The sequence below is a fragment of the Barbus barbus genome (assembly GCF_936440315.1).
Source record: "Barbus barbus genome assembly, chromosome: 44".
NCBI lineage: Eukaryota > Metazoa > Chordata > Actinopteri > Cypriniformes > Cyprinidae > Barbus > Barbus barbus.
In genome coordinates this window covers 12506623-12531139 of record NC_136722.1, presented here as the reverse complement: position 1 = coordinate 12531139, position 24517 = coordinate 12506623, and the positions used below count along the sequence as shown (strand labels likewise).

Here is a 24517-nt window from a genome sequence, read left to right as displayed (position 1 = left end):
GCTGGAACACAAACCTTTTAATTAGCACCCCATTCATTAAATATGCACAGTGAATGCAGTGGTAATGGTGTTTATGCCCAGCAGCGACAGGGAGGTATGTCACACAAACACACACTCACACACACTCTTTATTCCAACTCCATAACGGTCCATTGGCACCGTTTTGAAAATGCAATTCTTATGGTTGCTCAAATAATCTCGGTTCTCCCTGTTTGACTGAGCTTTTGAATCAAAGCTTTCAGATCATTGAACAAGCCCCAGTCTACACATTTAGCAGCCGCCATGCTGCAAAACCAAATACCTGTGATGGTTCTCATCTGAAGTTCAGATTATGCTGTGTTTTCTGAACAAGCTCTTGTATTTAGTGGTAAATACATTATATTTAGTTCCCTTTCAGTCGGTCACTCCAAGTCACGTCGGGTGACCGACGAATTGGGATCTCGCTTAGAGAGACTAATCCACTTCGAGTGTAACTAAACGAGCCAATGCATATTGGCATGCGATTATTGCATCCAGATGCCGCTGATCACAGTGTGAGTATAAGTAGGCAGCAGGTGCAGTGCATATTCAGCTTTTCGCTTCGGAGCTGAGCGGTTACATCGTTCTGCTCCTTACTTCTGCTGACGAGTGAATTCAACGAGTTGAGCACGCTCTTCGGAAGACTCTCGTTCTGGTGGTATGGCGCTACAGCGGCGGTGGTTCTTCCCGTGTTGAGTGGATTGCACACATCAGGTTGCACTACCCCCTGTTTGTGTTGCAGGCGACCATCTCCCCTGTGCGCTTCAGCACGCTAAAGCCTCTTGCTTTCTGCATAAGTGTATTAAGAGGGATGGGCGACTCAGAGAGAGAGAGAGGACTGCTTGGGAGATGGTGGACGCACCTCTCCCTCCACCGGAGGAGGGCCGGGAGGAGAATATTTTGTTTCAAAAATCTCGACAAGAAGCGGTTGTCTCTGCTTCTGGGTCCCAAGAGGGCATGGAGAGTCTTGGACGAACCAACACCGGACCACACTCATCCCCCTCTCTCGCCAGCAGGCAGCAGTGGGCGGTTCAAGAGTGTCAAAGGCCCTACTCACGCCAAACTGTGGAACCAGGTAAGCGTTGCACCGCACACTCAGATCCCTCTTCGGTCAGCCATGGGCCGGGTCCCTGCGTTCCACCTCGCTGCCCCACAACGGGTACCCGCTAGTCCCGCTTGTACGGTGTCTGGGTGCCTGGTAGTGCTACCCATCTCGCTGGATCCAGTGGACCATCTGACTCGGCTATGCGATTCAGTTCGCCCGGCATCCTCCCAAGTTCAGGGGCATCCACCTCACAGTAGTGAAGGCAGCAGATGCTCATGACTTGTGTGAGGAGATCACTGTCCTACTGGCGAAGGACATGATGGAGCCGGTCCCTCCAGCCGATATGAAAACAGGGTTTAACAACCCTTGCTTCATTGTGCCCAAGAAAAGCGGTGGGTTGAGGCCAATCTTGGATCTGCATGTCTTGAAGTCTCAGGGCCAGTTGTGCGAACACAGGGACCTGGTGCTCTGGCACCTCAGCCAGTTGGGCCTTCGAGTCAATTGGGAAAAGAGCAAACTCTCCCCGATGCACAGGATCTCTTTTCTTGGTATGGAGTTGGATTCGGTCAATCAGACAGCACGCCTCACGCAGGAACGTGCTCAGTCGATGTTGAACTGCTTGAATACGTTCAAGAGCAGGACGGTGGTCCCACTGAAACAATTTCAGACGCTGCTGGGACATATGACCGCTACAACACTGGCTCCATGGCCGAGTTCCGAGGTGGGCGTGGCAACGCGGCACTCACCGGGTCCGAGTCACACCGGCCTGCCGCCAAACCTTCACCCCGTGGTCAGACCTCTCATTTCTCTGGGCAGGAGTGCCCCTGGAACAGGTCTTCAGGTATGCCGGGTGGGGGGCCACATTCAACGGGCTTGCGGTGTCTGGGGTTTGGACGGCCCCCAACTGCACTGGCACATCAATTGCCTAGAGTTGCTGGCAGTACACCTGGCCTTGAACCGTCTCAAGACGCACTTATGAGGCAAGCATGTACTGGTCCGCACGGACAACACTGCGACCATTGCGTATATCAACCAACAAGGTGGTCTACGCTTCCGCCCACCACCTTCTCCTCTGGAGTCAGAAGCATCTGAGGTCGCTTCGTGCCATTCACATTCCGGGCTTGCTCAACCAGGCAGCCGACGAGCTGCGCTCCCTGGAGAGAGGGGAGACTCCATCCCCAGACGGTCCAGCTGATTTGTAGATTTTTCGAACTCACTCAGGTAGACCTGTTTGCTTTTCTAGAGACCTCTCATTGCCAGTTGTTTTACTCCCTGCCCGAGGGAACACTCGGCACGGATGCACTGACACACAGCTGGCCGCGGGGCCTTCGCAAGTATGCGTTTCCCCCAGTGAGCCATCTCGTACAGATATTGTGCAAGATCAGGGAGGACGAGGAGCAGGTCCTGCTCTTGGCGCGGTACTGGCCCACTTGGACTTGGTTCCAAGAACTAATGCTCCTCGTGACAGCCCCTCCTTGGCAGATTCCTCTGAGGAAGGATCTACTAACTCAGAGATGGGGCACCTTATGGCACGCACGTCCAGACCTCTGGAAACTTCATGTCTGGTCCCTGGACGGGACGCGGAGGTTCTAGGTGGCCTACCCTAAGAAGTAGTTGACACCATCACTTCGGCTAGAGCACCGTCTAAGAGATATGCTTACGCCTTGAAGTGGAACATGTTCGTCGAATGGTGCTCTTCTCACCGAGAAGACCCCCGGAAGTGCCCGATCAGAGTCGTGCTGTCCTTTTTGCAGCAAGGGTTGGAGCGAAGGCTGTCTCCCTCCCTTAAAGTCTATGTGATTGCTTCCAACCACGACCCCGTGGAAGGGAAGTCAGTGGGGAAGCATGACTTGGTCATCAGGCTCCTTAGGGGGACGAGAAGGTTAAATCCTCCACGGCCCCCCTCTATACCCTCTTGGGACCTGTCTCTAGCGCTCAGAACACTACAGCAGGGCCCATTTGAGCCTTTGCAGACAGTCGAGCTTAAGTTTCTTTCAATGAAGACTCTACTCCTGATTGCATTGGCTTCCATCAAGAGGGTAGGGGACCTGCACACATTTTCAGTCGACGATTCGTGCCTAGAGTTTGGGCCGGCTGACTTCCAGGTAACCCTGAGGGCCCGGCTATGTGCCCAAGTTCCCACTACTCCCTTCAGGGATCAGGTAGGAGGCAGACCCAGCTCTAGCTTTGCTTGTCCCGTCCGAGCATTGAGATTCTACGTTGACAGGACGCAAAGCTTCAGGACCTCAGACCAGCTCTTTGTCTGTCACGAAGGCCGGCAGAAGGGGAATGCCGTCTCTAAGCAGAGGATCACTCTACTAGAAGTGTTGCATCCTCCTGGGCGCTGGCTCGCGGCACCTCGCTGGCAGATATTTGTAGAGCTGCGGGCTGGGCGATCCCTAACACGTTCGCTAGATTCTATAGCCATCGTGTGGAACCGGTTTCCTCCTTTGTTCTCACCTCAGACGGGTAGAAGCACTGAGAGGCTCCAGTTTCGAGTCAGCTTGCTAAAACTGCTCCAGAGAGTCCATACTGTAGCCCCTGTCGAGCTCCTCCGTCCCTCAGCAGCCAGACGTGGTTGAGCGTCTGGTGCCAGGCTCTCACTCGATGAATCCGTGAGAACCGGTAGAGGGCTGGGTTCCATATGTGAGACCTAATTGGATCCCATATGTGTAAAGTCCACGGTATAGCCTCAGAGCCCGTGTTTCCCCGGCAGACTTTCTGCCATTGTCCTAGAAGCTACAATCACCTCTAATCTTTCATATGCACCTAATCGGTTGTTCATATGTGTAACTGCTTCTGAACCTCCTTCAGGAAGGAGGTGCTTCCGTAGCATTCCTGTTCCAAGTGGAACGGGTACGTTTTCCCAGTGTTATCCAGTCTTACTGAGTGGGTAGTGCCATAGCAACAGTAACTGGTCTTCTTGCGGAAAGCCCTGACCTGCGCCAAAAAGTAGGGGCGCAGGAGGCTTCCCCAGGACACTGGAAAGGCCAGTATCCGTGGCCCTATGGTAGGGATTCCAATTCGTCGGTCACCCGACGTGACTCAGAGTGACCGACTGAAAGGGAACGTCTTGGTTACGTATGTAACCCTCGTTCCCTGAAGGAGGGAACGGAGACGTCACATCTCATCGCCACGGCTGCTGTACCACCGCTGAGCGGCAGGGTCACCGGCTCGGCTCTTCAGCGAAAACCTGAATATGCGCTGCACCTTCTGCCTACTTATACTCACGCTGTGATCAGCGGCAGCTGGATGCAATAATCACATGCCAATGTGCATTGGCTCGTTTAGTTACACTCAAAGTGGATTGGTCTCTCTAAGCGAGATCCCAATTCGTCAGTCACCCGACGTGACGTCTCCGTGCCCTCCTTCAGGGAACATACGTAACCGAGACATTACAGCTGCAAAATAGGGTTACACTTTATTTTAAGGTGTCCTTGTTACAGTGTAAATGTAATACATTAAAGTACTGAGTAATATTAATTAACTACATGTACTAACAATATGGTTAGGGTTAGGGTTTGGTTTAGGATTACTTAGGGTTACTACGTGCATATTTTTTTATTATTATAATAGTAAGTACATGCAACGTGTAACAAGGACACCTTAAAATAAAGTGTTACCTAAAATAACTCCTAGTCTATAAATGTGTATGTATGTGTATATTAAAATGTTTATTTTTTAATTAAAATAAATAATAAATAAGTAAATGAATACAACTATGTTAACACATTTGTGTACTATATGTTAATACATATATAAGATTTTATATAAAATATAAAAATACCTTTATACATACACACACACACACACACACATATTGGTTTTTGTGGTTTATGGGGACTCTCCATAGGCGTAATGGTTTTTATACTGAACAAACTGTGTACTATTGCCCTACACCTAAACTTAGCCCTCACAGGAGACTTTGTGCATTTTTAGATTTTCAAAAAAAACACCATTTAGTATGTTTTTTAAGCCTTTTGAATTACAGGGACATAGGTAGTGTCCTCATAAACCACCTTCATATTGTAATACCTCTGTCATACCCATGTCATTGTAGAAATTTGTGTCCTCATAAACCACATAAACATGCACACACACATACAGTGCCTATAGAAAGTGCCTATACCCCCTTAATTGTTTTCACATTTGGTTGTTGCATTCTTATGTTAAACTGCTTTAAATTACTTTTTCCCCCAGATAAATCTACACCCCACTCACCATAATGACAAAGCAAAAAACGGATTCATCATAACTTTTTATGATGCAAATTTATTAAAAAAGGAAACACTGAAAAAATGGCATTGCACAAGTCTTCATACCCTTTGCTTTGACACTAGAAATTTAGATCAGGAGCATTCCAGATTCACTGGATCATCTTTGAGATGTTTCTATACTCTGACTGGAGTTAACCTGTGGCAAATTCAGTTGATTGGACATGATTTGGAAAGGCACACACACCTGCCTATGTAAAGTTCAACAGCTGAAATGGATGTCAGAGCAAAAATTAAGCCATTAGGTCAAAGGAATGGCCTGCAGAGCCGAGAGACAGGATTGTGTTGAAACAGATCTGGGGAAGACTACAAAAAAAAAATAAAAAATCTGCTGTGTTGAAGGTTCACAAGAGCATTTGGCCTCCATAATCCTTAATGGATGAAGTTTGAAACAATCAGGACTCTTCCTAGATCTAGGCTCCTGGCCAAACTGAGCAATCGAAGGAGAAGGGTCTTGGTTAGAGAGGTTATCAAGACACTGATGGTCACTCTGGTTGAGCTCCATGATCTTATGTGGAGATGGGAGAAACTTACAGAAGGACAAACATCACTGCGACACTCCACCAATCTGGGCTTGATGACAAAGTGACCAAACTCAAGCTTCTACTCAGTAAAGATACATGAAACCATGATTGGAATTTACAAAAATACACCCAAATAACTCTCAGAGTATGAAAAAAAAAAAGAAAAAGATTCTCTAGCCTGATGAACCTCAATTCCTTATTCATGTCTGAGGGAAACCAAGCACCGCTTATCACCTGTATAATACTATCCCAACGGTGAAGCATGTGAGTGTTTTTCAGCAGAGGAACTGGGGAAGTGATCAGACGGAAAGCTAAATGCACCTAAATACAGAGATATCCTTAATGAAAACCTGGTTCAAAGCGCTCAGAACCTCAGACTGGGCTGAAAGTTAACCTTCTAACATGACAATCACCCTATGTACACAGCCAAGACAATGCAGGAGTGGCTTAGGGATGACTCTATGAACGTCCTCGAGTGGCCCAGCCAGAATTTTTTGCAATAAAGTTGATTTTATGTATCACATATTGAATATATATTGTGATTATAAGTTACATTTGCCCTATATTGCTTGACGTGTTTTTAGGATGACTAATATCTATATACACATTCAATTACATATACTTTTATATATGTAATTGAAAATAACAACAAAAATATAAAATATACATATTTATAAGAATATCTTTATTTATATTTTCAGGTTCTTGAAAAAATTGGATAGAGTGAAAATCCTGACAAACTCTAAAGCAACTCAAAAAAGTAGAATTATAGGCTTGCAATAAAGTATATTTTATGTATTATATGGCAAATATTTCCACAGGTTCGAATCTTCAATTCTAAGCATCAGGAATCTGGTTGTTAACACCTTACACATTACTATTTCTGGGTTCAGAGCAGATTTATCAAATCCCAAAAGCAAATAACATACAGTGCTATTATTATACACTCCCTGTGTGCTGTGGCATTACTGAAAAATCCTAAATTTGTTTGGCCGATTCATCTTTTCTGAATCATTAAAATACTGGTGCCTGGGATGCTGTGAGTCTGGAGACTGTTGTGTAAACACAGTTTTTTAAAAGCTTAGCTTAAAGGTGTGCTATGAATGAATAGTGCTCATAAACAGCTGTTGAGAGTAATCTAGTACACTTGAAATAGAGCTTGGACCCGGAAACAATATTCGATACATCATAAATTAACAAGCGGATAGTAATAGTGGTGCTTATCTTAGCAAGCACCATTAATTAAAACGCCAAATGAAGTGTGGATACAAATGCTGACCTGTGTGAGAGATGAGTGGGTGTTCAGCTCTATGGCAGGGGGACTCCGGGGCCCGTGTGGCCCCCCGGCAGGGCACTCCTCTGGGCAACAGCAGCAGCAGGCTGTGCAGCAGGACGAGGCAGCGGGCCAGGGCCGTTCCCTCCATGGGGGGAGCCATGGGGGTCCACGGGACTCTGCTCAGTACTGCTGGGGCAGGAGCATAGGGCACAGGGCATCTGCCACGGAAATCTGCAGAGAAAATGAGAGAATGATTGAACGAGCGTGATAAGGTTTGATTGATTTCGTTGGTTAAATTTTATAATAACGTTCATAACCTTCATTAATAAGTCATTTAAAAAAATCATTATGAAACAGATCATTACTTAAAGGCAGGACCTGAAGATAATGACTGGCTTATCGCACTGTATATTATCCCACTTATTACACAGGAAATAAATACACAGAGATTCATACAACTTTAATAACATAACATAAATATTAATGAATTGAAAATTGTATTATGTGAGAAGAAAGCGACATGAAACCATCACATCACAATAAATTATACAGTTTAGTCAAAATACGAGGATTGACAGATCGGAATCGATTACCAAATAAATGAACAAATAATGCAGTGTTACCAAATAATGTGGAAGAATACAATGTTTTTTGTGTTTTATTTGCTACCGAATATTTTTGTGGAAACCTTGATTCATTTTTTCAGGATACTCTGATGAATATAAAGTTCAAAACAACAGCAACAATTTATTTGAAATAAAATAGAAATAATTTATACCATCATAAATGTCTTTACTGGGACTTTTGGTCAATTTAATGCATCCTTGCTGAATAATAGTGTTCATTGCAATCTTTTTTTTTTTTTTAACAAAACTTACCCCAAATATTTGAATGGTAATGTATCACAGCTTCCATTCCACTTGAATAAATTCAATTAAAAATATTTCAATAGAATTTGAATAATATAAAATAATATTTCAAAATATTGTTTTACTGCACTTTTTGAAAAATAAATGGAGCCTTGGTGAGCATAAGAGGTATCTTTCAAAAACATGAAAGAATCTTAATTATTTCAAACTTTAAACTGGTAGTGTTTATAATTTTATTTAAAGTTATGAATGAAGGGGTGAAGAGAGAGAGATATACTGAGTATAACAAGACAGAGTAAAAGAGCATCAGGCAGAAAGTGCAGCCAGATAAAGAAAAAGCAGCTGTTGAGTTCATCACATTCATTCCCCCAACCTCCTGCACTCTCATCTTTAACCTCTGACCCCACTTCCACGAATCAGCACAGGGAGCTGCACTCCAGCTCCTCTGAAAAGCATTACACTTTCAGAGAATATACCGCAGAGCATACACACACCACAGGGGCCCCTCACACTGCTCACACACAGCCCGAAAAACTCCATCTAGTTTTGTACTCCTGAGAAACTTAGTGTTATAGATTGCTCTCAGACTCATGGGCTGAAGAGCAACAGCTCTGGCAGAGGTCTGATATTCACCAATAAAGCACATTCTATAAATAGTGCTAGCTTTCTTTCTTTAATACTTGCACACAACTACTTAAAGGGAGAGTTCACCCAAAAAGGAAAATTATGTCATTAATTACTCACCCATTCTGTCGTTCCAAGACCTTTGTTCATCTTCAGAACACAAAATAAGATATTTTTGATGAAAACCGAGAGGTTTTTGACCCTTTATAGACAGGAAAGCAACTGACATGTTCAAGGCCCAGAAAGGTATTAAGGAAGCTACGAGAATACTTTTTGTGCACAAAGAAAACAAAAATAACGACTTTATTCAAAAAGTTCTTCTCTTCCATGTCAGTCTTCAATGCACAACAGTACCATCACACATTTGTATCAATGTTATTATTATTTTTTAAAACATTTACATATAGTCTTTATTAATTTTTATTTCAGTTTTAGTTATTTTATTTGATCAATTTAAACTAAATTAAAATGAGAAATTTTGCAGCTGAAATAAAATAATATTTTTTACATTTATTTAAAGTAATGTATTTTCATATTATAACTTGCCTGATTCGAAATGAGCCAAGTAAAGCTATTTCTTTTTTTAAATAATTAGCTTTTTTTATTTGTAAAACCTAAATTAACTTTTTTGTTGTCCTTTTGAAGCTTGAGAGCTTGTGGTCACTATGAACTGTCGTTGTAAGAAGATATGGAGATTTAAAACACTTTTTTTTTTTTTTACAAAACTGTTTTGTAACAACAAGAGGATGATAATAATAATAATGACAGAATTTATTGTTTTTGGGCGAACTAACACTTTCAATTAATCTGTATTCCAACATTCCTACTTACATTAAAAAATAAAATAAAAAATGGCACTTTAATGAGCATTTTAAACTATCCCATTAAATCACTCTGATTACTGACTGAACATATGACAACACATTTCTGCAAAATAAAACAAAAACAAACAAACAAACAAAAATCGGCTAAACTACACTAAACTAAAATAAAATATAATTTTGTCCCTTCAGGTACTCTCACTCAAAAAAAAGGAAGTCCTTGCTCTGTAGAATCCAACCTGCTGGATGGATTTTGCAGCACCACTAGCACTTGTGCCGCAATGCTTGTCAGTCAAAAATCACTCCATCATCCTTCCTTTCCTTCGGATAACCTCTCTACACTATGACAGTACAGATGAAATTGAGTCTGCACGAAGGGCAATACAGAACTCGATTATGCCAAAGTTGCTCTCATCAGCAGAGACCACAGGGACTCAGTAACTGACACACTGCCGATCTGAATGGCCTGTTGATGGGTCTGGAGACTCATGTCTGTAGTGCAGGGAAACAGGGCTTTACATCTTCTTGTCTTGTTGAATGCACACACAGTTTCCAGTCAGTAGATGCTGGACAGAGTGGAGCCATCGCTTTCTAGTGTTTTTTTCAGATTTTCTCTACGATCAATTCCCATTTGATATTCAATTACAGTATTATCAAGCACACACACACATATACAACATATCGGATGGCAAAATACAGTAAATACGGAATTCGATTTCGTTCTTTGTGTGAAAGTTAGTTTTTTACAGCCTAAACACTTGCACAACATTAAAATCATAATTTATTTTGAACGTTACCGCCGATTTTGTATTGTAGCTCAATGCAGGGTTTAAACACTGTCCCAACCCCTCATACAAGCAGACACAAAGAGAGCAAAGAAAAGATAAGATTCACATTAGCATGGATGAATAACTTGACAGTGAAAAGTGCAAACATCCATTAAAGGTGTTTTATGCGAACTCATTTGCTTGAAAGTCTCAAATCAGATACAGACAGAGCTGGGTAGTAACTGATTACATGTAATCTGGGTTACGTAATCAGATTACAAAAATCAAGTACTTGTAATTAGATTACATTGCATTTTAAAATACTTGTAATCAGAATACAGCTCCTTTTTTATTACATGATTACATATTATTCACACTATAGTAATAAATTATTATTATTATTATTATTATTATTAATTCAATTAAAATCACAAACCCCAGTTTGGAAAATGATGTATGGTTTAATGCACTTCATGTTGTTAATAACAACAAAAGGAATATATTTTCTTTCTCTTTCTATTATAATATCAGTATAGTACAGGATTGTTATTTAAATCAATGTGATAAACAAGTTAGGTCAAAAGTAATCTAAAAGTAATCAAAAAGTTGTCCGACTATATTACCAAAAATGTGTAATGTAATGGATTACGTTACTAACTACAATTCTTGCCATGTAATATGGAATCAGGAATGGATTACAATCAGCACATTGAGTTATGGTGCTCAAATAGACACACATGAGTTCGAATCCAGCTCGCAACACTGCCTGATTCCATATCTATAAATTCTTGCTCTTTCTCCACTTTACTTGAAATAAAATGTCAAAAAATGATACCTACAAACTTAACCAATTAGCACCAGAACAACATAATGGCTGGTTGTTAGTTAGCGTGTCAAAAACAGACAGCGCATAAGCGCTGAATTTTAATCATAGCTGCAAATGACAACATGACATATTCCTCCTGTGGTCCAGTGTCTGTCACATGAAATAACAATGTATGTTGACAGTGATGAAACATTTCATCAGTACTACCGGTTACGTCCTCTCTCACACATACATGCTGCGGTCTGAGTGGCTTCCTGCTCAAACTGTCCTCCTCTAACACAAGATAAGTAATGGGAGAGCACCGTGGTCAATAGGATCTAATTATTCCTATAGAAACACCGGATCCTCTATATTACATTAGCTCACATTCAGAGCTGAATCACAGGAATATCTTCAGCAATAAAATGAAATATGGTTATACCTTGAACCAAATGTAGGGAGGAATAAAAGAGAGAGTTCACCCAAATAATGAAAGCTCTATTCTCATTTACTCACCCTCACATCCTTTTTGCAGACCATAGAAGGTATATTTTTAAATAATGTACTAGTTTAAGGACTGGAGCTTTTAAGCTTCACAAAGGATGTAGAAATGTAAAAGTGGTCCATTTGACTCTTTGATTCTGAAAGCCATATGATAGCTTTGATATGATAACAGATGCAAATCTTTTTCTCCATTGTTAACTGTAGCAAGCAGATGGAATCAGTGAGTGCATTTGTAAATAATCAGTTTTGAGAAATGAATCAACGGATTCACTGATAAGATCTGAATGATTTGTTTATGATATCACTTTTATGTTATGGCTTCAAAATACATATACACTACAATTCAAAAATTTGGAATCAGTAAGATTTTAAAGAATTAATATTTTTATACAGCAAAGATCCATTACATTGAAAATTAAAAATGGCGGAAACATTTATAATGTTACAAAAAATACAAAAATGCTGTTCCTTAGAACTGTCACGGAACACTGAGAGAGCGCCGTGGAAAAGACAAAGTCTGGGTCCAAGTGCAGGTAAGGATATATTTAATAAACCAAAAGGCTAACAAGGCAAAAAACAAAGCAGTATAAGGAATGGGATACAAGTTGGCAACACAGTGCATGTATCCCCAGAGATGAATAAACACTACAAACAATTAATTCACCCAGACAGAGCAGCGGGAGTGTGGTGTATAAATAGTCCATGACAATGGGGAACAGCTGGGAGTGTAATTTGTGACATGTGTGTGTGATATGCGACAGGTGTGTGGAGTTAGGGGAATGGAGTCCGGGAGGACGGGAGATGGTGACCTCTGGTGGAGAAAGGAAGAACTGAAGAGCCCGGACTCGTGACAGGACCCCTCCTCTAAGGATCGGCTTCCAGACATTCCCAAGCGCCTATCCAGGGGGATGGCAGAGCGGGGGCGAAAACGGTGGGATGGGGGGGACCAGGTCTGTGTGCTGGAGGGGGACCTGGGGCCTGAGGATGTGCAGGGGGGATGGAGACCCAGGGCAGAACCAGTGGCCACCACAGCGGTGTGTGTGGAGCTGCCACCTTGGAGCGGGTAATGGCGGTCTTACAGGTTTGGAACGACATGAGGGTGAGTAATTAATGACAGAATTTTCATTTTTGGGTGAACTATCCCTTTAATCCTTAATTCTTTTTTAACTATTCAACAGCACGGAAACACTGTAAAAATAGTATTAAAAATATTGTATAGTATATAAAAATATTGTTCAGAACCTGATGCATTCAACTATTGTCTCTCAACTAGCATCTTAATTGTAAGTAACTTCTGTCAATTTGACTTGGTTCCTTCACTAAATGCAAAATAACTACCAACAATGACAAAACAACAAAAGTTAAAAAAGTCAGCAAACATAATGAAAAATAATCTTATAACAATAACTCTATAATTTATTAATGCAGCAAAGCACACTATTGGTCTAACATGGGTTTTTATTGTAGTTTCAAACAATTCACACTTCTTAGAGTGATTCAAAAGATCCTGTGAAGTGGAAAATATGTAGTTGCTTTTTTTGAACAGCAGTGAACAAGTCATGTGGGTTTAGAAGAACATGAAGATGAGTAAATCATGGCATTTTTCATTATTAAATTGAACTATCCTTTTAAGCAAGAATAAATGGCCGTAAATGAAAAGAAATGAAAGCCTTGAAGACCAACCAAATAAAAATCTTAAACTATTACAGATATATATAAACAAAAAACACCCCGGATTTCAACAAATTCATTACATAAACTCATAATAAATGAACATACAGTACGGCAGACTTAAGTATATGGTCTTAACTACACATCCATGTTGTGTTCTTCTCCGTGTTTGCACAGATGGCTCTTAACTCTGTGGAGTTCAAACCCACTTGTGGAAGAAGACACACACATCGCACCATCCTGAGGATGTATCTTCTTGTTAAAGAGCAGACAAGACACATACGCTGTAAAACACCAGACTTTACCCAGGGAAAAACCAATAATGGGACCAGATGGGAAATAGAGGTTTTCTACACTATGGATCGACAGCAAGGAAACACAAACCAGCACAGACAGTCACAGACAGCTTTTATTTCCCCTGTAGATCAATTTCAATCTCTCGTTTCCGTCTTCCACTCTGCCATTCCTGACATCTCCACTAAAATGGATATTTTTTACCAACACCCCTGAGGCAACTGGATTGAGGAGGCATTAGCAACATCTGGTCCAGAAAAAGGCAAAGCGCAGGCTGCCTCTGGCGTCAATACACACAAAGCATAAATAAAGGGGCATTTTCATACGAGCTCTCGAGGTTTGAATAAGGCTCAGTTGTGCTGTCTGAATTAGCCCTCTCCATCTGGAGAAATATCCTAATTGGCCATCCCGGTTAGAATTGACATCAATGCAAGGGTTGCCTAAGTGTGGGAATTGTACATTCATGAGCTGTGACACCCAGACAGGTGACTTGACGAGTTATTCTCAGCGGGTGATTGTGAATGCGCTCACGCATGAGGCCAGACTCTTGGTTTTTAGCATACTGGTCCACATTACAGCTTATTCCAGCCAGAAATTGCATATTTGGAAGAGGGTCCCTGAACAACATTTATAGCTACTAACCAGATATGCACTGTATATGTGTAGCAAAAGGGAATGCTTTGATATGCTAGTGTTATCCTGCTTATTGGCTACTAAGGGCCTTAGAGTGTTCGAGGCTTTAAAAAAATATTTGAAATATATTTTTTAAAATTCAGAGACATAATGTTTATAGAAGTGCGTAAGTGTTTAACAAAGATAACTAAACCCCTATCTGGTAAAGATGTGTCTGAAATTGATTACCTTATATTCATAAAGGCATCAATAATTACTTTAAATCACATAATAAATGAGAGAAAATAGATTTATCAGACTTATTATCCAACAATCACGCTGATACTTTTTAATGACATATTAAAAATGTTATTTAAAAATCATAAATAAAACTATCATTAAAACTACCTGAATAGAAGACTAAACGGTGAACAAATTGAAGTCTCCTTGTATTATTTGTTTCAGAAATCTGAACTTGTCAGGGGTCACATATTACATGAAACTAAGACGTTAAGATATAAATATACTAAGAAATAATAGGATAGTAAGATGTCAAATTTTGGTGATTTCGGGTTAAAATGACGGAAACAGCTGCCTGTGAAATAAAATAAGATTTAAATTAAAATAATAAATAAATAAAATAAAAATCTGACATTGTCAGTTCCCTCTCGGGACACAAGGAGCGTGAAGATTCAAATACTCCTTTATTTAAATCCAACATAAAGACGAGGAGCTTGGGGAGAGACGAGCATAGATGACGATCAGACCAGACACAGGGGCTGGGAAACACAGGGCTTAAGAACATGGGGAAATCAACTAAGACCGGAAACAGGTGTGGACTAATCAAACAGGGCTAGGGACTAATAATGACAGGAACGAGGAAGGCCAAATATGGACACGAGAGGAGGGGAAAACAAGACACAGGACTGACATAACGCCCCCCTCCGGAAGGAGTGTCCTCACGCCATATACCATCTACTGGGGAGGGGGGGTGGGCGCTCTGGAAGCCTCCAGGGATCAGGGGGCAGGGCTACCGGCCTCCAGAGCGGGGGCCCGTTCCTGGAGCCATGGCGGGACAGGAGACACGGGAGGCCATGGCGGATCCGGGGAGTCGGGAGGCCACGGGCTTACTTTTTCGGGCCACCCGAGGGGTTCTGTGGCCTTGGCCCTTGGCCCGGCCACACAGGCCATGACCCTATTACCCCACCCCAAAATTTTCTTGGGGAAGTCCCCGCCTGGAAGCCACTGCGGAGCAGGCTCTGTCGGGCACTCTTGCAGCGCGGACTCTGTCGGGCGTTCTTTCATCGCGGAGCTGGACGGAACCAGCGGAGACGCAGGAGGGCACGTGCGAGGAGCCGGCACGGGAGGGCACGTGCGAGGAGCCGGCACTGGGGGGCGCTCTTGAAGAGCAGACACTTGGGGGCGCTCTTGAGGAGCTGAGCTGGACGGGACCAGCGGAGACGCAGGAGAGCTGGACGGCACCAGCGGAGACGCAGGAGAACTGGAGAGCCCCAGCGGAGACGTAGGAGAGCTGGACGGGACCAGCGGAGACGTAGGAGAGCTGGACGGCCCCAGCGGAGATGCAGGAGAGCTGGACGGCCCCAGCGGAGATGCAGGAGAGCTGGACGGGACCAGCGGAGACGCAGGAGAGCTGGACGGGACCAGCGGAGACGCAGGAGAGCTGGACGGGACCAGCGGAGACGCAGGAGAGCACCTGCGAGGAGCAGGCACAGGAGGGCGCTCTTGAAGCGCGGATTCGCGGGGGCGCTCTGGAAGTGCAAATTGCAGAGGGCTCGGGGAAGCCGCGAACAGCGGCGGGCTGGCTCGGGTCCGGACGCTTCCCAGACACCGGTAAATCCCCTCTCTGCAGCTCAGGCCGGTAGTGTATGTGAGGTCCACGGGATGGTGGTAATTGGCCCCGAGCCAGAACAGCTTATTAAGCGTTTCATCATCCCACGCCGTCGCCGCGGCGATCTTGTGGAAACCCTCTGCAAACTCGTAGAACGGGCAATCCCGACGGATTAGGTCGGCGAAGCGGGAGGCGCCATGCCGCGGAGGGAAAAAACAAAACAGATAACAAAATAAATAAACAAACAGAAAAACTTTCAAAAAACAAAAATGTTGGACGCCGCTTACTGTTGTAGGTCCGGTCTTCTGTCAGATCCCTCTCGGGGCACGAGGAGCGTGGAGACGTGGAGATTCAAATAATCCTTCTTTATTTAAATCCAACATAAAGACGAGGCGCTTGGGGAGAGACGAACATAGATGACGATCAGACCGGACACAGGGGCTGGGAAACACAGGGCTTAAGAACATGGGGAAATCAACTAGGAAGAACGGAAACAGGTGTGGACTAATCAAACAGGGCTAGGGACTAATAATGACAGAAACGAGGAAGGACAAATATGGACACGAGAGGAGGGGAAAACAAGACACAGGACTGACAGACATACAGTTATACTGTTGTCTTTATATTTTAAGCTTTTTTTTTTAAATCTTTATTTTACATGAAGGTTGTAATTAAGAACAATAAATAATTTTATTAATTATACAATGCAGGGAATCTATAATTTAAATGCAATAGACTTAGCCCCTGTCCCCCTACATATAAAAATTTGGCTTATCGTTTAATTTTCGGGCAAAAATGACTTAATTTTTGTTTAATATGTTTTCATTTTTGTCCCAGCAACATTTATGAAGATACAAATAATGGCTTTGCTGCACAGCAAGCCATTTTGTTATTATAAAAATACAAAAAAAACGCCCAAACAAAATCTTTGTGATTTTCTCCTGGAAGTGACAAAGAGGAAATCAGAGGCAAACCTGAACATAAAAAGAACACATTCAAAGTGATAGCTGGTTGAGCAAATAACTATCACAGCAGTTTCCCAGGTGCAGCGTGTGCATGCCAGTCTGTAAACATTTACTGCTTTTCCATGCGAGAATGGAATTTTCCGCTAGCAACCTCTTTATCCTCTACTGATATTTTTCTTAGCCAGACAGAACCATTTCCATCTCAAATCTAATACTGCTTTTGGGTCCAGTGAGCTCTGTTAAATCAACAGCATTTTAACAGATTGCACATCTGAGCACACAACATCTGTCAACTATCGGACAACAGCCAACCGCTTATCTTAAAATCTTAAGCGCTGATCTGTTTAAGTCCATATTACGCAAAAAAAGAAGAAGAAAATATGCAATACACACAAAAACATCTCCTTTCCCCCACACGTTGACAGCCAACAACTGGCCAAAATTGATGGAGGGCTTGGCTGGAACTGGATTCGACTTGTTGGGGGTAGGCAGCCACAATTGCAGGCTAGTTACGAAAACAATACTACTTAAAGACTGACATATTGAGGGTTATGTTCAGTGCAATAGCTTTGGAGCTGTTAAAGAGTAGTTTTGGGCTGGCTGGCCACATACAAAGTCAGATTTAAATCTGGGACAGCATACCCAGCAATTTCAGCCCGTCACACCCTGACTCTCCCAAGGTATCCAGCCTTTATTTTTAACTGTCTGTTTCTCTACACGACCTCTGATGGAATTGATGCTGACTATCCTTGGATATATAACAGACAAAGCTTTTTTGATGTTGAAAGCAAGCTGTAGCTCTGTAGTTATGTGGCTCTCTTCAAGAGTAACGGCCCCTGAGCTAGCTTGTAATCACAAGGTCATTGAAACACTCACACATGAAGCATTTTCAAAGGCATGAAGAAGAGCCTGAGGCTCATAAACATTGAAAACAAAAGGTATTTGTTAAGGTGCATTTAACCTGTGCCTTAAAACAACAAATCTAGGTCAAGGTTGACTTTTTGCCAGGTCACCTGTTCAGAACTATAGGACTATTGATTTTGGAGTCATTTTAAAGGAATAGTGCACTCAAAAAATTTAATTTTGCAGAAAATTACTCACCCATCCACCCAGGCCATCCAAGATATAGATGAGTTTGTTTCTTCATCTGAACAGATTTGGAGAAATTTATCATTACATCACTTGCTGCCCAACAGATCTTCTGCAGTGAATGGGTCAGAATGAGAGTCCAAACAGCTGATAAAAACATCACAGTAATCCACACGACTCCAGTCCATCACTTAACGTCTTGTCAAGTAAAAAGCTGTGCGTTTTCCATTAAATCGATCATTAAGGCATTTTAAAATTAAACTTCTAGCCAGTCCATAATCCAAAATAATTTGTTAAAATGTCCATCCCCTGTAGTCCTCTTCGTCAAAACCCACCAACATATTTGTTTAGAACTGTTTTGGAATGTTTTCACTCATTAAGTGCTTGATCTGTGCATATTTCTCTCCTTATTCAGATGAGATGACTTTTTTACTGGACAAAGCAATCAGATAGAGCACACAGAGCACACGTATTTTAACAGGAAGTTATTACAAAAATAAAGCTTTTATAAGACATTAATTGATGGACTGGAGTCATGAGGATTACTTGTGGATTATTGTCATGTTTTTATCAGCTGTTTGGACTCTCATTCTGACGGCACCCATTCACTGCAGAGGATCCACTGGTGAGCAAGTGACGCAATGCTGAATTTCTCCAAATGTGTTTAGATGAAGAAACAAACTTATCTACATTTTTGATATCCTGAGGGTGAAAACATTTTCAGCAAATGTTCATTTTTTGGGTGAACTATTCCTTTAACTGTGACGGTGCAGACAACACACTACAATTTTTTATTTAATTATTTTGTTTTTAAATCAGACGTCTATATTCCACATGACTAAAAATATAAATCATCACTACATATGACATATGAAGCTTTCAAGAGCAATACCAGCACACTAGCCAAGATCAAGGTTCCCCAGGTGTACTACTATCTCCCCTTACAGTACGTTTATCTCCTCGTGAAACTATCACTGTCGGATAAAGTCATCATCCTGTGCTGCAGAATCCCCCCAGAAGAGAACATGAGCGGTGCTGCCAAACAGGAGAAGCAACGCCAAGCTCTCTCTGTGAGGGTCTGTGAGCTGACAGCAGACTTTGCTTAAAAAAGCCCAGTATCATAAAAAAGTAAAAAGCCACAATAATACAAAAATAAATATGTATTTTTCTTATCATTATGATTACAATATCAAGTCTTCAGTGTCACGTGATCTTTTGGAAATCATCTAATATACTGATTTGGTGCTTAAGAAACATTATTATCAATGTTGAAAACAGTTCAGATGATTAATATTTTTGTGGAAAATTCTTTGATGAATAGAACAGCATTTTTGAAATAGAAATCTTTTTTAACATTATAATATGTCTTTACTCTCACTATTGTTCAAAATGCATCTTTGCTAAATAAAAATATTGCTTTCATTTGAAAAAAAACCAATCGACAGTAGTATACAGTATATACAAAATTCAATGGAAAATATATATATAAACACTAACATTATGTTGAATGTATAAATAATAATAAAATAAATACATATATTTTTATTTCTGCTAAAAAATAAACAGGATTAATCTCACGACTTCCACAAAAATAAAACAGTAATAAACAATACCACATTTTCTTTTAAAATTATTTTATTATTATTATTATAATTATTATTTAACATCGACAGACCTAAAACATCTATTTTTTTCCCTCTATATTTTTCTTTCCCTTGACCACAGTATGAAAACACATAAGTTTCATTTGCAAATGAAGACAATTGCTTGAGTCTTGAGAAAAAGACCCTCAAGTGTCTCCTCTAAAGTTCTAGAAGGGATCTCAAAAGATGTCAAATACTGTAACCAGATACCTCAGTTGTTTAATTTATCCACATTTAACATCCAAAAGCAAGCTGATACTTAAGCGAAACACTGCAAATAAATGAAGTCTCCTGTGTTGGGAAAGGGCAACCTCTGAGATGCAGCTAGGCTGTTTTGTCACAAAGCCTTATTGACTCTAACTCATAACACGAACCATTTTTAGTTGACAGTATTGAGATATTTTCAACACGCTCTACAAAGCTTTGGTTTTTGGAGACATTTAAATGCCAGAGCGTGACACAGGTAGTGAGCCTCCCCCACATCACAGGAGCCTTTTTAAGATGCAAACCTTCACAGGCTCTCAAAAGAGATGACAAGAGAAATCAAATGTTCTCCCAAGTTATACAAATCTGTTTAAAGCAGGCATTGAAACGCACAGACTGACTGACATTTCAGGTGCCCGGGTGTTGATGCCAATTGCTACGCATATGCTTAACGTGACACAAAACTCCACTGAAAGGCATGCTGTTCAAATTAACCCGTCATATACCACCTAACACCCATGCATACACAAATACCCACACCCCTGGAGGTGCAGCGATAAGACCCATAATGCCTGTCCCTCTGTACATTTGACATTTTTAGAGGTTTAATTACACGCTTGGCCTCCAAACCTGCAGCAAATTACACTATCACTATCCCCAGCTGCATGTCAGCATTGTAGTATTGAAGCCCTTCAGCAGTATACCTTTATGAATAAATAGGGTTCACACTCATGAGTGAACTGTAAAAGGTGCTTGTCTATTCTGGGTTCACTTACGGGCAAGATTTGCCATTTGGCTGGCCCTCCAAAAATCAATTTATAGACGGGGCTATAATCTAATGTAAAATTATAATTGATAACTGCAATGAAAAGCTTTTTTGTTCGTTTTTTCCTTGCTCATTGGATTGGATGGATACCTGTTGTCCTCAACTTGCTTTACTGTGATTTTTTTGCCCAGCCATATCACCCTGCAGCCCAAGGCCAGTTGCCCACTGAAGCTAAGCAGGGTTGAGCCTGGTCAGTACCTGGATGGGAGACCTCCGGTGAAAACTAGGTTGCTGTTGGAAGAGGTGTTAGTGAAGCCAGCAGGGGATGCGCACCCTGTGGTCTGTGTGGGTCCTAACGCCCCAGTATAGTGAAGGGGACACTATACTGTCAAAAAGCACCGTCTTTCGGATGAGACGTTAAACTGAGGTCCTGACTCTCTGTGGTCATTAAAAATCCCATGGCACTTCTCGTAAAGAGTAGGGGTGTAACCCCGGTGTCCTGGCCAAATTCCCTCTACTGGCCCTTGTCTATCATGGCCTCCTAATAATCCCCATCCACTTGATTGGCTCTATGACTCTCTCTCCTCTCCACCTGTAGCTGGTGTGTGGTGAGCGCACTGGCGCCGTTATGCTGTGGCTGCCGTTGCATCATCCAAGTGGATGCTGCACACTGGTGGTGGTTGAGGAGGGACCCCCCCCACATGATTGTAAAGCGCTTTGGGTGTACAGCAATACACAATAAAGCGCTATATAAATGCATCATTCATTCATTCATTCGTTCATTTTTTCATGTTTTACAAAATTGGTCTGGCCCACAAATAGAAATGTGCCAATTTTATTAGGAAAATAAAACAGATACACTATAATCATTTAAAAATTAGGGTCAGTAAGGTTTTTGGAATTTTTTTTTTTGTGAACAATTTAAAAAAAATAATTATTTAAAAGGCAAACTCAAGTACATGAAAAGAAACAAAAAAACCCATACATGAATACAAAAACAACAATGGTCTGCATGATTGTACGAGGAGAAAAGAGCAAACAACTGAAGCAGAAACAACAGAATTATCAGTTAGGATCAGGCAGAATTACTTTTCACAAGAGATGTACAGGTAATTCTGTCAGCATTATCCCCATTTCTGTCTAAAATGGAAATATTAAAATTTCTTCAAACAGTTATAAAAACACCTTTAGTTTTTGTCAGTCGCAGCAAAAGAGACCACCTTGTAATATTTACTATTGCATCTATGAACATCATCCATCCACAAATGAGCTTTCTGGATCAAAGCAATGTCAACCTTTTTTCGTCGCAGTAGTTGTAAAAAAAACTTTACTTTATGGGGGCCATATAAACCATTGACATTACAACTTATTATATTAATTTCAGTCATTACTATGAAGCAAATAATTGAACTGAACAAATAAGAGAAGGTTACTATTACAGTGCTGGGTAAATATTGGACAACACATGCTGGGTTTTTTTCAACCAACATTTGGGTTAAATGTTTAACCCAACCTTCTGGGCAGCAACCCAACCGCTGGGTTCGTCCATATTTTACCCAATGTATTTGTATTTAACCCAGCATTTTTTAGAGTGTAGAAATACATTTTTCTGTAACTTTATAAGTGTCTTATACTTTCATTTCTGATCAATTTAATGCATCCTTGCTGTATAAAATTATTTAAAAAAATTCTACTGAAACTTCTGAACCATAGTGCATGAGAAATAGTGAGCTTTCATAAAGTAGAAAGTGTTTAGCCAGTTGCAAACTGTGACACAACTAATAATCGATACATTCGCACACATGTCCAGACTAAGAAAGCAGAGTGTAAATCAAGTTCGAAGTACATGCTGTCATGGCACAAAGATAATAACAAGAGAACCACTTCATCTGCTGTATAATTAAACACCAACTTACTGGTGCCACGATAGAGGAAAAGACCAACTCTTGATCGGCAAGCCATTTTTTTTATGAAGTCCTCAGATATGCAGAAGGTGGGAATGTAAATAATTACGTTGCTCCAGTGGAACCAATTAATCACACGTGTGGGGTGTAATTTGTCCCATAAAGAGAAGACGAAGGAAATGAAAGCAGACACAATGTTGCACAAGTTGCCTGTAAGCCGGCGCTAATGAGAGAATGAGTGAGAGAGAAAAAGAGGAAGACAAAGTGATGCAGCCCAGCTATGAATGACGTGACGTCTTGACAGGACAGAGCATGTCGCACAGCTGCAGGCGTTGCTGAGGCAGCGTCGAGTTGGGTAGATTATAGACAGTTACTCTAGTGAATCCATGTCCTGTCTAGAACAGCCAGACACTCACAGTGCTGTCAGCACAAACATACACACTTTCCTCATCCTCCAAGCGATTTGCTGATCATATTTTAACACCAATATGAAGACAGACATCAACACATCAACAACTGGAAACTGGAGGAGGACGAGGAGAAACAATGATAGCTTCAAGGGATAGTTCACCTAAATATTAAGTTTCTGTCATCATTTACTCACTTTCTTATGTGGAACACAAAACAAGATTTTTCTAAGAATATTTCACTATATACAGGTCTGGACAAATGCTGTTTTGAACCCCACAGCCTTTCATTGTGAATAAAAACATTTGTGACATTTTTCAAATTTCTTTTGTGTTCAACAGAAGAAGGTCTGAAACAGTATGGGGTGAGTAAACTCTTCAAAAACCATGTTTTCTGAACATATGGTATGATGAACTACTATTTACTATAAGCCTAATACCTAATGATCTGCATTCTGTTGTCTCTGGAGACACAAAATGTGGGGCAAAGTAAAGAAAAATGCATGTGTGAGAGGGATATCCCTCCTCTGATGAGTAGTTTTTATCTTTAAAAACACTGGCTAATAAGCTTATTAACATTTTAGAGAGAAGGAAAATAAAGTTTGATGGTGTACGCCACATTGAAATGCAGCACATTATTAAAACAACATGAATTTTAATGTAGATCTAAACCAATTAAGGTATTAAGGAGACTGAATAATTGCATTATGAGATGCTCAATCCCCATGGATTCACTTTCAAACTCCAAAACATGCGTTAGATTCTCCAAAGACTCCATTATAGGAATGTATAAACATTAAACATATATACACTTCCATTCAAAAGTTTGGGGTCAGTAAGTTTAACATGCCTTAAACTGATTGAAATTGACTATTTTCAATATTGACTATAATAAGAAATATTTATTGGACACCAAATCAACCTATTAGAATGATTTCTGAAGCATCATGTGACACTGAAGACTGGAGTAATTATGCTAATAAATTCAGCTTTGCGAACATAGTAATAAAAAACATTTAAAAATATATTAAAATAGGAAATAGTTATTTTAAATCATAATATATTTCACATTATTACTGATGGTGAGCATAAAATACGTACAGCACTGAAGAAAGCATGGGCTGAAACGTTTGCTCTCTGGTCTGTTTTTAATACACTTTGCACTTTTGTCACTTTTGCATATGAAAAATAAAAAAAAACTTTTTTTGGTAGACCTTTTTTGGTCTGTTTAAATTTTTATTTTACAAAAATATTCTCTTTTTCAAAAGTCTCTCTATATACTGTACATATCTGAGAAAAAGCAGCACTGACTGATGAAAACGCAGTATAAGCTTATTTTATGACTAGTGCCATCTTTTTATGCCCACATTTAGAAGTCGTCCAAAACTCACCAGAGAAGAAATGATTAGAGATACTATTTAAATTTTCCAATTAGCTCAAGCTTGTGGCATCACTTCTTGCTTGACTGATTCATTTCAAGTTCTCAAAGCTGAACATGCAAACTGGCTGCATAGGCAACATCTGCAAGCAATCATAAAGAATAAACACAGACATCACTTGAACAGGTAATATAGATCACTGAAAAA

The 24517-nt window shown here is 41.0% G+C and overlaps 1 protein-coding gene across 1 annotated transcript in view; it reads right to left on the bottom strand.

Moving 5' to 3' along the window:
- LOC306862952 (semaphorin-5A-like) overlaps positions 1-24517 on the bottom strand; it is a 163419-nt gene that overhangs the window by 105348 nt on the left and 33554 nt on the right. The window contains exon 2 of the mRNA XM_079406065.1: positions 7141-7368. Within this exon, the coding sequence (XP_079262191.1) occupies positions 7141-7297 (157 nt within the window). The 5' untranslated portion in view covers positions 7298-7368. The remainder of the gene's footprint in view (positions 1-7140; positions 7369-24517) is intronic.